Source organism: Chinchilla lanigera, unplaced genomic scaffold, assembly GCF_000276665.1.
Source record: "Chinchilla lanigera isolate Chin_1 unplaced genomic scaffold, ChiLan1.0 scaffold00040, whole genome shotgun sequence".
Taxonomy (NCBI): Eukaryota; Metazoa; Chordata; class Mammalia; order Rodentia; family Chinchillidae; genus Chinchilla; species Chinchilla lanigera.
In genome coordinates this window covers 1,547,452-1,562,504 of record NW_004955441.1, presented here as the reverse complement: position 1 = coordinate 1,562,504, position 15,053 = coordinate 1,547,452, and the positions used below count along the sequence as shown (strand labels likewise).

At 40.4% G+C, this 15,053-nt stretch overlaps 1 protein-coding gene across 4 annotated transcripts in view; it reads right to left on the bottom strand.

The window, feature by feature from the left end:
* Nucleotides 1-15,053, bottom strand: part of Ltbp1 (latent transforming growth factor beta binding protein 1) — a 221,329-nt gene that overhangs the window by 64,164 nt on the left and 142,112 nt on the right. For all 4 annotated transcript variants that reach the window (XM_013517603.1, XM_013517604.1, XM_013517601.1 and 1 more), the window contains exons 17-19: nucleotides 13,385-13,507; nucleotides 11,009-11,131; nucleotides 3,894-4,016 (exon numbers count right to left, since the gene is read on the bottom strand). In XM_013517603.1, the coding sequence (XP_013373057.1) occupies nucleotides 3,894-4,016; nucleotides 11,009-11,131; nucleotides 13,385-13,507 (369 nt within the window). The remainder of the gene's footprint in view (nucleotides 1-3,893; nucleotides 4,017-11,008; nucleotides 11,132-13,384; nucleotides 13,508-15,053) is intronic.

Sequence of the window (15,053 nt, the reverse complement as noted above, 5' to 3'; positions counted from 1 at the left end):
CTTGCCAGGCAGGTGCTTTTGCCACTGAGCTGAATCCCCAGCCCCTGAGCTAAATCCCCAGCCCCGGGTAACTCATATGAAAACGCCACTGCCCAAATATCTCAACCAACAAAAATAGCAAGTTTACGCTTCAACTCCAATTATCCTTACCTTGGACATACAGTATCAGAGGCTTGCAAAATACTAATAAACAACCCTAAGAAATGTCCCTCCTCAGTCAAGATGCTGTGTTCGCCTCTGTCCTCTCCCACTGCCCCGTTTACAACTCTGTTATTGCTGTCACATCTTGCTTCTCCACCCCTGCTACGCGGGCTGCTTAAGGGCAAAGCTGGATGTGCTCCCATGTAATATTTACCGCATAAATGTTGCTTCAAAAATGTCTGCTGAATACATAAATAATACTGACTCCAATCTATATATCACTAGAAATGGGTAACAGAAATGAAACACAAGAAAAGGAAAGTCTTTTAAGCTGGGGAAGTTCTTATTCGCATGGCTTTGTGATGGTGAAATTAACAAATGAGGTAAAGTATTTAGCATAGGACTTAACACACAACTAAAGTTCAAAAAGTGGTAGCTACTATGAAGACTCATGAACAGATAGATCACACAGGGGATAAACTTGAGCGACCACCTTATGCTCTGCTTGTCCTCAGTGAAGTATGCTCCCCATGACCAGCTCAACGCTGGTAACACATGCAGTGCTGACTGTGAGGGAAATGTTCTTTCCCGCCAGTTCCAGCTCTTTTGGCACACAGCGCCCAAGATGGCCTCACGGGAACCTAGAGGTCGGCTCACCTACTCACAATGGTCCTGAGGCAGGCAGCTGCCCAGCTGCACTATTTTAACGGCTTGTTTACTCATCTGAGCTCTTCCTTATTTGGTTTGCTCCCTGAGAGGAAAGGCTGCGTGCTTAACCTCTGCATGCCTAATCCTTGGTCCTGTACCTTGATAGTATCTTATGAATATCCGTTCACCACAGAATTTATCAGTAATGCTCATTTTCTACTAGCTTAACAGTGATTGATTAAGGTTCCCTTTGTCAACAAGGGTCCTAAAAATAAACAATCACCTGTCTTCACCGCCATCCACAGCTCCGTTAAGATCACTTTTCTGTCTTCCTGAAGTCTCTTAGAAGTCCTCAACAGACCGTCTTAGCAGTTTATCCGTAACTTCAATTAAAATGTTTCTTAGTGCTTTCTATAAAGAGGATGGGGCCTTTGCCAGTATGAAGTTCACAACAGACTAGGGGAGGCACACGAATAACCGTGAAGCTTAGTAAGAACGGGAAAAATGGACAGTTTGTGATTCTTAGTGACTTCTAGAATTGACCCAGCCACAGATCCGGTGCTTCCTTCCTCAGTAAGTCGACCCCTTTCTGTATGTGCAGGGTTCCACGGGGGTCCTTATCCTGCTGATTCACTGTGCAACAGAAATGCTGGGAAATTACTGGTTTATTCCACTTTCTTTACTAATCCTGAACCTTCACCCTTCCATCTGCCACATAATTCAGATGCTATCTGGCCTATCCATGGCTGAACCAAAATAAGAAATCAAGCAGGAATTTGTCATATTTCTTAACAATCCTCCCACTTTTGTAATTGTCTCTAGGTTGCAGCCATTTCAAGGCAAAGCAATGGATATTATTCTACTTGTCTATTTCTCCAGATGACTTCTCACTTCTATTATAAAATCAGATACTTCTATGTTTTTGTTCTCTACCTATTGGTAATATACTAGATGGGACATCTGAATTCTGATAGCCTCCTAACTTTAAGTTCCACAGTTTTCTTCCAGGCTGCTGCCCAGAGTTATCCCTCGCTGGTCAAGAAGGTGCAATAAAGCTCCACAGTTGGAAGATCTAGCCTGTGTCCACAGCCATCTCATCAACCCCTGGTTTCTTCCCAAAATTTTCTTCTTATTTTATTGAACACCTGCTTCGCAACTCTGCACAACTGTACACAACGTTCATGCTTCTAAAGTCACTTACTAACAAATTATAATCTGAAAAGTTTGATGATAGGTATGGAAGACAAATTCCCAGACTTTTTTCCAAGAAACTGCTAACAACAACAACATGACTATCTGGAACTAGAGAAACATATGCATTCAATTTGGATTGTACTTATTGAGGCATTTCTAAACTATGCTGCTAGTAACTCTGAGCTGAAAGCCAGACTATATTTAAGATGGGTTTCTTTCACGAATCCGAGATTCCACAGAAATTCACCATTTGGCATGTGTAATTCAAACTGTGAAACTGAAATGTGTTCTGAATCTCAAACATATCCTGCCACATTCCAAAGAGACTATTAGCATGGCATTTCCATACTGTCTGCATATCATCATTAGTTTTGCAGGGTGAAGAGAATCTTAAAACACACTGCCAACTGAAAATGCCTGGTTGAATATGGATCTTCAGAATATTAGGTAAGATTTCAAGCTGATGCCCATCACACAGTTACTCAAATATATCAAATGGTGATTAGCACTGCCATCAATTTAGCATTAGAACAAACTCAGAAACCTGTACCTATCTATAAAATGGTGACGTGATTACCAGATTAAGGAACAGTAGGACACTAGGTTTAGGCAGAATGAAAGATCAAAACTGCCCCCTGTGATTGATTAAATAGTGATCATTCAAAGCAAGCTAAGTATGTGAGTGATCTAAAAACAGCTTGGGATACAAGAAAGTGGGTGATGAGACAGACTCGTATGCGTCATTCTTTACATAGCACTAAGACCTGCTTCAGAAATGTCTATCATTTGTTTGGACTTACACTGTTCAAACAGACACTAATGTATTCTGGAAAACAGGAATAAATGGGACAGAGAATGAAATCAGTTTAGTAATGACTGATAGTCAATAAAATCTCATTCATCCGGAGCAGTCACATATTTGAGAGATGAATGAAATCACAGACATAAATTTATTATACTGAGGGAAACAGTGCAATTAGTGAATCAGATGACTAAGTTCTGGGTGATTTAACTCTGGTAGTTTAATTACAAAATGTGGGATATAACATCTTGGTCAATTTATACTGACTTGGTCTTGCCTCTATTTGACAAAAATGAATTAGAAAGGAAAATATCACTTGTCAGCCAAAAAGCCTATGATAAAAGACAGGATTCAAGTTTTTTGTTTGCACTTCATAGCATTTTTACATAAATAAGGCTCGTTTTGCTTATAGTTCCCAAATGAAAATGGTCTCACGTAATGTATGATTATTTTTCTCCTGAATCAAATCCAAGCACATTTAATATCAGTATTGGGAATATTAAAACAATTAAATTCACTAATTTCATTGTGGCTGCAAATAAATATGTAATATCAAATGAAACACACAGTCCAGTACATTTAAACACTAGGATTAGTAAGGGAACTATTTCTTAAGGACTTTGGCACAAAGGTTGTTCATGTCTCTATGACATACACATCTGGATATGAACAGTGATACAGATGTACAGCATGACGCTATTCCAACAATACATCTTTGAGACTAAACTGCACCTTCTCCTGTAAGAATATTGGCAACTGGAACATGGACAGGAGATATAACACGTGACAAGCCAGAATTTTAAAAATCCAGACAGGTGTGGTGGTGCATATCTATAATCCCAACACTCTGGAAGGCTGAAGTAGGAGGATCATAGGCTTGAGCCCAGCGTGGTCACTTAGAGACACAACCAGACCCTGTTGTGAGTTTTGGTTAACAAACTACTATACAAAGCAAGGCCTTCCTGTATCTGATGCAGACCCAAGAAACACACTTGAATAATACAAACTGGAATAGTATATAATAGAGAGCAAGTGGTAAAACTGTAGACAGGAAGCATTGCAGATTTTAAAAACAATGTAAGCAGTGACTGAGGAAAAAGAGCGGTACCTTGACATCCCTTATTGTCATTTAATTGGAAGCCATCTGGACAAGTACAATCGTAGGATCCATCAGTATTAATGCAGTCTCCTCCCTGGCACACACTCTTGTCCTCCAAGCATTCGTTGATATCTACAAATTAATTTTAAAAATTTTTAAAGACAAATAAACTCTAAGAACATTAGACTTATTTTTACGCACACAAAGTTACATAAGCACGTAATACTTTACAATGCATAATTTTTTTTGGTGGTTTTTTTTTTTTTTTTTTTTTGGTTTTTTTCCTGTACCAGGAATTGTACAATGCATGATTTTAAATGATAGCCTTTTAACTTTGAATTTTTAAAGAATGAAGCATTTTGAAAGCATTTTTAGCTTTAAAAAATACATAGAAGTTTTAAATATCAAATGCAAACAACTAGCAAGGTGTAAATTCTGGTAATAATAACATGTTTTTGGTGATAGGAAATATTTTTTAAAAACATGTATCTTGAACATAACTATATCTTGAACATACTTAACATAATTGATCTATTTACAGTTGATCTTGTATTGTGCCTTATAGAAAAATTTTTACAGTACTAGGCAAGGCTTGCACGTATAAAGAGAAATATTTGTTCAAAAGACCCAAATAGTATTGTACATATTAATAAAAACAAGCATACAAAATCTTAAATTCCTTTACAAATACAAAACAACTTAAGAACTGTTACAAAATATAATTATTTGACAAAAGAATGGTACTAATTTTGGGAATCACCTGAACGCAGACAAAAGATATAATGGTCGAAGAAAGACTTCCTGTACCAGGAAGAATGAGAGTCTTGACAGCTCCCCAGAACACAGAAGGCAAAGAAGTGGGGTTCTGGGACAAAGGGAAACCAGCAAGATCAAAAGCCTCACTGAAGTCACACTCCAGCTATCACAAATAGGTTCCTGTTGCCTTCGCTTGTTTTAAGTATATGTTCTCACAGCACATGTGCAACTCAAAGTGGCTTACATAACCACTACTAAGCTTTGCCTGTGAGCATGGGAGACAATTAATGACATCCCTCAGGTCAGGCGTCTCAAGGGCAGCTCACACTCACGACTACTCAGAGCTCATTAATCCTAACAGAGTCCAGGAGTTCCTGTTCTAATGTGTGTCTGTGCAGGATTTAAATAATTAGCATTGCAGGAAGCTAAGGAACAAAACTTCCTTTGTTTTCTCAGAACTTGGCATTTCATGGCATTTCTTACAATAATTACGATGACTGCTAAGATACATGTGAGGTTCCAGGAAGATGTGAATATGGAGACTGCTGGTGCCCCTCATCCTCCCTGCCATCTGGTTCACGTATGGGAACGCTTAATTGAACTTTCCCCATTGAACCCAATCAGTCAATTAAGTGTCATTCACAGGCAAACAAGAAAATCAGAGGGTGCTTTGTCCTTTCATTCTGTCAAAACAAAAACAAGGTAGCATGATGCATGGTCGCACAGATTTAAGATGTTCTGAGAGCTGATTCTACAACAAAAAAATTAGCTGACGTTATAGTGAGTTACTGCTTTTTCTTTACTGTGTATTTCCAACTTCACTGAAGTATAATTTACCTAGAATAAGTGCAATTAGGGTTCCAGTTCAGTGAATTTTCATAACGGTATGCACATCCTCCTGACCAACATTCACAGTGAAGGTACAGGCACGACCATCACCCCCCAGCACGGTCCTAGGTGCCCCCTTTGTGTTTGGCTTCTTGCTTTCCTCCAGCCTGTTGAATAGACTTGTATGAACAAAAGCTCTCCCTTCTTTATGGCTCAGTAGTATTTCACTGTATGACTATCCCACAATTTGTTTATACTTCACCTTTTGATGAACACGACTTGCTTTCATTTTGGCTACCAAGAGTAACAATTTCATAAGCACAACGTGTACATCTTTGTGTGAACATCCACCTTCACTTTCCTATGTACGGGAACAGAACTGCTGAGTCCTACAATAGGTTTGTGTCCAATTAAAGAATGTATTAGTATATGTTTCTAATACGTAACATTCACCACAGGGTACTGGTCCTTACACATAGCACATTCCGATGCTCTTTACTTCCTCCCCTCTCCTCACTTCCCATCCCCATTAAGTCTACCTGCCTCTTTTCTATCATACTTCATTTTGCTCTTTAAATTCTCATATAAGAGAAACCACCCAATATTTATACTTAACTTTGTGTATCTGATTTATTTCATTTAGAATTATGAACCAAAGTGGATCCATTTTCCCACAAATGATTCAAATTTTTCCTTCATGGCTAAAATATAGGTAGGAACAGGGGATTACAGGAAGAAAAAAGCATAAAATGGGATCTCACTAAGCTTTATTAAAGAAATTAATAAGAAACCATACTAAAGGCAGCTTTTTCCCTCTGCAGTTAGACTCCAAAAAATAGAAAAACAAAAGGAGGGAGAGAGATAGAAGAGACAGAGAGAAAGAGACAGAGACAGAGAAAGAAAGAGAGGCAGAAAGATAGAGACACAGACAGAGACACGGAGAGAAAGACAGAGAGAAGGAGGGAGGGAGGGTGAGAGAGCACACAAGAAACCACACCTGAGAAGGGCCAGGTAACACAATTAACGTAAGAATTTTGAGGTAGAGTTGACAGGTAACACAGGGATATAGCCAGGAACACGAAAGGCCAGGGTAACCAGCCCCGCTCAGCTGCCTCTGACAAAAACACAAAGGAGATAAGGAACAGCCCTTAAGGACTCTTATTTAACATATAATGCACACATGTCCCCTTACTTATTCATTCATTAACTCTAAGTTACCTTTCTATGGGGCTTTCCTTTCACACATATACCTTACCCACCACAAAGGGACAAGAAACCAAATGGCCAGATAGAATGTAGACGGAAGTGCCCGGGTTATGATCAAAGACCGCCAGACAGCCCATCAGATGGCGACAGCTTCTAGGTGCCCACCATGGGAGAAATCACTAGTGCTAGGAAAAAAATCCAGGGATATTCCTTTCTAATGCCTCCTACCTTCCCAGGGTGGATGTCATTCTCCCTTTCTTTTTTTTTCCCCCCCAAATAAACTGTCTTCTTCTATTTCCAACTCTGCCTCTTTAGTTCATAACGAGCTGAGTGTTTAGGATCCCAGAGGGATCCCAGTAACTGCTTGTTCCAGCAAGATAGTTGAATGATGTGGTATGTTGTGGCGTGATATACAACTTCCCTAGAAGTGATGCACATGTATATATGTGCATATAGGCTGCTTCCAATATTTATCTATTATGAGATAATATGTGCATTTGTTGCTGTCATATGATGTCTTTAATTCTTTCAGGAAGATACCCAGAAGCCATATAGCTAAGTCATATGGAATGTGCGGATGTGGCTCAGTGGTAGATTACTTACCTAGTATGTTCAATTTTTGGGAAAAAAATCATTTTCTAAAGTGGGTGTAAAGCTTTTGCATTCCCACTGGCAGTGTAAGAGTTTCCACATTAATTCTAACAGCTCCCTTGAATGGGCACACAGTAGGCAGTGAGTTTCCAGATTAACCTTTCTCTCTTTGCCGCTTAGGAAATGAGATAACAAAGTAAGAGGAGGCATAGTGATCACTGGTATATAAAAACATCTCAATTCAAGAGAGGCAATCAAGGAGAATCCCGAGAATATACATTTCAGCAACAAGCAAAACACTGCATGACTCAGAGGTCTGCCTCAGGTGAATGGAGGCATGTCAGTTCTGTTCATACTATTTTTTTTTTTTTTTTTGGTACCAGAAATAGAACTCAGGGCCTCTCACTTGCCAGGCAGGTGCTGCACTGCTGAGCTACACCTCTGGCCCTGTTCATACTATTTTTAATGAAACGTGCATTCGTTTCCCAAAATCCAAGGGAAGTAGTGAATGTGAGGAGAGAACAGCAGTATTTTAAATGTTCGTAAGTTATTTTATCCGATTTAAAAACTGCGTAGCCACGGTCAGGTCTAATCTAAAAATGTTTTGCAATACCTTCACAGCAAAAAAGAGTAGGCTGAACATCAAGAGAACCCAACATGGCACGGGGTAAAAACACAAGACTGCCGCCGGGAATTTAGGAACAATTTTAAGGAAAGCAGCAATGGTCATCCCGGTCACCCCCCCAGTAAGGCAGTTTGCCAAGATCACTCCCCCTGGCTAAATTTCAAGGCCAACGTTTGGCCCTCTTCTGAACTAGCAGTAATGTTCGACAGAGTTTGTCACCAGCTTCCCTCCCTGAAACTCTCTTCTTACATCCTGGTTTGCCTCCTCCTTTGCCTGTCACTTCCTCCTCAGGTCCCTCTGCAGGTTCCTACCCTTTTCTTCCTTCTAAGTGTCAAAAGGCCCAGGACCTCTTTCTTGTTCTAATGCACTCACTTCTCCCGTGATCCCAGCGAAGCCCACACCTTTACACACACGCTGCCTGTGTGCGGAGAACTCCCAGGCCAGGACTCACCCTGGCATTCCAAGTGCACAGACTCCACTTCTTCAGGTATTATTCCCCTTTGAGGACTCATTTTAGGCACTGGAAACTGAACATGCCCATGTGAAGCTCCTAATCTCTTCCACAAGGCCTGCTCCTTGGGGCCTCTGTATCTGCTATTCTTTTGCAAGTAATGTTTGTCCCATAAATAATCAAAGGTTATTGAGGCAGCAAATCCAGATTTGCCTTCTTTCTGAAGTCACCACCCTCTGTCAGCACTCCCCGTATATTCCCACTTAATTAAATAACACTTACTGCCATTTAACAAACTACTCATTTTACTTTTTCATATGTTTACTGTTATGTAGAACGTCAGCTCTAGGACAGCAGGAATTTCTTTCTGTCCGGTTTATGCCCTGTGCCTAGAAGAATACCTCGTACAAATCTGGCCCTAAATATTTACTGAGCAAACCCATAAATGAATAGGTGAAAGATTCTGACTTGGAAGGAAACACTATGACTTTTCTTCATTGTTTCTGATGACCAAAAGTGAAGGGCCTCTGGAAAAGTGAGGAGTCATCTTGTCAGACTCTGCAAGGGACCTCCAGGGACGACCGAGTGAGCGGAAGGACTGAGGGAGAAGAGGGATTGGAGACCTGCCTGGAAGGGCAAGTGGCCATGGGCAGAACCTGTGGAGGCTGAGAGGCCCAGACTCCCAGGAACTGGACAACCCAGGCCCCCCATCTTCTGAGATTGTGCTTGCTGGAGTAAGTAGCACACAGTGGGAAGCATGACACTTGGTTCTGACTCTGAGAGGAGGCCAGCAGCGTGGCGGGGTAATAGCATTGTTTGCCAGCATCACTAGAAGGAAGTTAAACATATAAAGAGAAAAGCCAACAAGAGAGATGTCGCTTCCTCCCATACCTGTGAGAAGCATCTGAGCAGACACAGCTTAGTTAATTATGGCAAAATACCCGTGGAGAAGGGTACAAACCAGACCAGGTGGGAACTAGCAAGCTGAAGTGTAGTTTTCTTGGGAGTTCTGAACCAGCTGGATGGACTCCAGCCCTATCTCTAACCCAACACTTTAGGCAAATCAGTCTTGACTTTAAGAGAAGGGGGCTTCAATATATATATTCCAAAAGGAGCTTTCTTATGGAGCACAACTCTATCTTATAAACATATATATTAATACTGAAGAACCAGCTGGTTAAAGTTTTTGCTTGGCCTTTCATATAATGGATGTTTTTAGAATTAAAAATCCTTGGACTTCTGATAAGATGGTTATACATAAAAACAGCCAAATTGGAGGAGCATGTCTGCTGGTGAGCGTCTATCATGCAAGGCATGGTCAGTGGTCTTGACATTCTTTTGTTTTGGCCAAGCATGAGAGGCAAGAGATACCAATGGTCAGTTTAGGTTTTCTGTGCCTTTGCATATACATATTTATCTTTTTACCTGCTTTCTGCTACAGTTGATCATGTCGTGCCCGGCGCCCCACAACACAACTGCCCTATCTGCCTTGGAATGCCAAAGTGCTAGACCATTAACACCTACACATATGTTAGAAAGTTTATCAAAAACAAGTTTTTGGACATAGCATGTTTATCACTTGTTTCAGCATCTGTCCAGTCTTCAATATGCAGGTATACTGATGACAACTTTGCACTCATGTTATTAACCTTTGAGAATCATTGTAACCTTAGGATAAAATCCTAGAAGATGATTCAAAGACAATGGTTCAAAGATAATGTTCATTTTAAGGTCTCTGACACTCTGCCAAAACTGCCCTGCATAAGGGTTGGGTCATTTTACACTCCCAGTAGTGCCAGAGTACAGGTACTCAGCCACATGGGAGCTGCTTGTGTCAAGTTTTCTGGTCAACGTGCAAGCTGTAAATGACAGTGGATTTTCCCCCAAGCAACTGGCTGAGAGTGGAAAAGGATCCCAAGTCGTTGAAAAGCGAGCCACAAAGCCATTCTTCAAAAAACTCACTTACTGCCCTCACCGTGGAGCTCAGATCCTCACTGAAAACCTCAGACCCTGCCTGGTGGGGCCCACCCCGTCACACCCAGGATTCTGGCTTCACAACTCAGAGGCAGCAATGGAACCGTCGAGCTGCACAAAATGGTTACGAGGGTGAACACTGATTGCTGAGATCATGCACAAGTGACGGCTGGTGGTAAAGGATGGGGAGGAGAGACTCCCTCCCCATACACAGAGGGCTCGTCCGTACCCAGACCAGTGAAGACAGGTTCTGGGCCAGGGCAGGCAGTGAAAATGGTCAATGACTGCACCCTGTTGCACATATGGGGCATCTATCTCATAGAAACGTTTTACACAAAAAGCTCAGCTCTTAAAAACCTTCCAGTTCTCTGGCAAATGAAGCTGTTTTTACTTACTTGGAATATATGGAAGTCAGTCTTATATGAACGGGAGTCAGAGCTCAGAACTATGCACCCAGGATAAACCTTTAGCCAGTAAAGGTAAAAAGATTCTTTACTTCTTTAGCTGGCACAATTCTAAAAGACAACTCCAATCAGGGCAGAGAAAATCTGGATTCTATTCCTTTCTTTGCATTATTTTTGTGACCTAACACCCTCAACTGAGAAGTCAAAGGGTGCTCAGGGACAGAGATGACGTGCAGAACGACCTCGGGTTCTGGCACTTTACGACTCTGAGATCAGGAACAATTCTCACCTTCACAGTGGTCTCCAAGTGCAGATGCTCGATAGCCCTGGTCACACACGCACTGGAAAGAGCCTTCTGTGTTCCTACACTGGCCGTGAGCGCAGAGGTGGTGGTGCTGGCATTCGTCAATATCTGTGAGCAAGAGAGCACAAGGGAATGGGAGAAGTGGTGCTTCAAACACCGGGTCGCTCATTCATACAACGAAGGTCTATAAACTATCTAGTTTATAAACTAGAGTTTTCACTGTGTGACTTAAACTGACCAGTAGGGAAAATTCAGGTGAACTTAAATATTTAATCAATGAGCCAGGAATCTGTATGCATTAATCTCACTCTTCAGCCATGGGTGGCAAATACTTTACTGTAATCCATAAACCTTATTCAAGCTTCTTGGATCTTTCATAGATTTCACTGTAAGAAATATATAGGCTTGTAATAGTCTAAAGCAAGAGCCAGCATACTATAGCCCACAGAGCACATCCAGCCCACTGCCTAGTATTATAAATAAATTTTACTGGGAAATGGCACTACATATTCACTATCTGGCCCTTGACTGAAAAGCCCTCTCCTTTCTCTCAGGCCATCTGATATCCCACATTGCCCCTGAGTCACTCTTTACACACACGTACATCCTCAGCTCAGACATCACTTGTTCTGCTTCGATAATCCTGAGTTCACGCTCATTCACACACATATATCCTGTCCACAGAATGGTGGCACAAGGTATATTGCCTATATCCAAAAATTTTACCTCCATTATTAGATTTGAATAAATAGGCTTCCTAAGGGTAATGGCTGTGTCTACCACATTCTTTACTACTCCTTAGATAACCTAATACTTGCAGTGAGTGAGGAGTCAGCCCAGTCCTACTGTCTGCTGGAGGATTTTGTGACGTTTGAGAGCATCAATCTATTTCTGTCCATCTACCACACACACCAGTGCCCATGCAGACCCTGAATCCTTCTCCCCTCTATGGTCACAGTATTAGAGTGACTGTCATAGGCATCTGGCACCAACAGTGGTCTTCCTCCACTGATAAGCTCAATAGGTGCTTTGGGTTATATCTAATTTATCACTGATAGATAATTAGAGAAGCATTACCACAGGCTTTTCCAAAAAAACCACTATGAATATGACTGCTTTATTCCATCACATGTAAATGTCTTATCCCTTTATTAGTAGTTTTTTGTACACAGTAGTAAGTATGCACTAAATACTAAGGTAACTGGGTTTAGTACTAAAGATAAAGACTTTGAAAGGAATTCATAAAATCTAGAACACATTGCTTACTCTATCTTTGTAAGGGCTTGTGTGTTTTCCCATTCTCTACTTCTAGATTATATGTGATTATAACATTTTATGTTTTAGAAAGCAATAACTGGATAGATGCCATTATCTATCCAGTAACACTATCTTAGGAGATTTTTTGTAACACTATCTTAGGAGATTTTTGCTCATTATATATTAAGGGTTAATATAGATACGGCTATGATTTGTTTCCTTTCATAAGACAATTACATATACTCTAAATTTGGTTCTTAAATAAGAAATGTTTCTTTTCACTCTGAATATTGATGCTTATCACAGGTGACATCATAGTATCTTCAAGCTCATGAAACATAAACTTATTGGGAAGTAAAATATTTCACTCTGAAATTCAATGAAGTATTTCTTTAAAAAGTCAACCCTAAGCTGGGCATGATGGTGCATGCCTGTAATCCCAGCAATCAGGGGGCTCGCCATGAGTTTGAAGCCAGCCGAGGCTACATAGTGAGTTCAAGGCCAGCCTGAACTTCATCGGGAGACCCACTCTCAAAAAAACAAAAACAAAAAAGGGCAACCAATGATATAAAGTTCAGAATCCTCACCAGTATCTATAGGAACAGGACATATTTCATAAACCTTGTATCTCTGAGATCTATCTGACAGCAAGGGGATACTATATCAGTCTTACTGGAATGTCTTCTTTAGAGATATTAAAGGTAAAACATTTAAAAAGCTAAAAACACAGAAAATTGAGATGATTAACCATCCCCATAATACCAGTACAAAATAATACCTTCTAATTGCTGAATTCCCAGTATGTCAAACCTTTAAATGAATTTAAATGTTTAAATGGAAATTGCTTTCTGTAGTAAAGAATTATAGAGACAGCAATAACTTTCCTTTCTAATACTAATGCCTAGTCACTGGTGACCAACACCGTATTTTTCAAATTTAAATCTCCTCCATCTTATTCTACGGACTTGCCTGACTTATGCAAGTGCCTGGCTTTCTGGAACTAGATAGTGTCTAGAATGCACACTCACTTTATTGAACATATGATTTTTCAAGCCAACTCCCTTCAGCTGAAACCCTCACAGTTCATGCTGCAGATACCCTTACCTTCACACTGGTCTTTTGCTGCTGACAGCTGGTACCCCTGGCCACAGGTACACCGGAAGGAGCCCTCTGTGTTCTTGCACTGCCCATTGATGCACAAATTCCCTTGCTGACATTCATCAATATCTGTTAACACAAATGACAATGATTTTAGGAGAGAGACAACCCAGGAGAATGCAGGGCTCTCTGCAGTGCATCCTGGGGTACCTACCACTAAAATAACAGCACATCTTACGTGAGGTACTATAAACTTGAGCATGTACCAGCCTACTACTCTTCCTTGTATTAACCACAATATGCTGATCTACAGAAAAGAAACTATTACAAACAGACAATAAACTTATACAAAAAGCTGACTTACAATTCAGCACCTCTCCCTCATACTTTGGGTACAGAAGACATACAATACAAAATAGCTTAGATTTGAAAACAGAACATGAAGCATGAAATAATGGCTATCAGACAGTCTGCAGACTTGCTGAGTTGCATGCAAAAAAGCTCAAAATAGAAACAAGTCAAAAATGTAGGCAGTTATAGAAGGAAACTGACATTTCTACTTTATTTAGGAGAAGCTGAACCGGAAGGTCAAACAGTCGCAGTAAAGAACACTGAGCTCTTTCCAAAGCACCGACTGAAAACCAAGAGAAATGTCAGCGTTGTGAAGGCTGATAGAATGCTGAAGGAAAAAGCGATGTGAGGATTTTTAAAATGCCTTGACTGCAGATAAAGCTACTAACTGAGAAAGAAAATAACTCTTAATAAGTGTCCTAAGAAATGTCATGTACGCGACGTTATACAACTGAAGAAAGAATTGCCTTCATCAACAGTGCGGACACTTCTGGTAGGAGTGAGTTTACCAAATGTCTTTCTTAGTCTGTTCTGCTGGTCTGCTCTAATTAGAGAATGCAGTCTGGTCTTCTGGCTGCAGAGACAACCTTAGCATGTTCTACTAGAATAACTATGCCATTCATCAGACTTGATGGCTATTACAACAGGGTAGAATTGCTCTTCACCACCTGCACCACAGATTTTTTGTGAGGATTAGAGCACAGAGTAGATGCAAAACACACTAGCTCTCTCCTCACGCCTATCTGAAAGGAATCATGAATAAAATGAACAAGTGTGTTTTAAAGACCATGTCCTAAAAAACACTCTATGACTGTTGTTTTCTTCTACAATATCTTATTTAAAATGCCTCTGAAAGTTTTGGCCAGGAAAACTCATTAACTGTACAGCTTTCTCTCAATTACCTGTTTCCTAAACAAAGTTACATTTCTGAACATCTATGGAGGCATTGATCTTTTCAGTTTTATCCTGAGATAAGCAAGGTGTCAAGTTATCCCATGCTCTATGACACAGCTTGTACAACTTAGGATAGTGGGAATTCAACAACTTGGTTCTCAACTTGTCACAACGTCTACTTCAGTTAACTAGAACTTTTGTTTCACTGCTTGTGTTATTGGTCCCCTTTACTTGTAAATAATTCCTGGCTTCCAATTACTGACTGTCCATAGAGAAATTTAATAATTAAACCAAACTTCATCTTAAGAATTATCATATATCTTTCCATAGTCCAAGTCTGTTAGCTTTAGGGACAGCAGCTATCTTATATTTCCTTTCAGCACATCTTACAAAACATTTGAGGTGTCAGTTCACAGACTTAAGACCAACA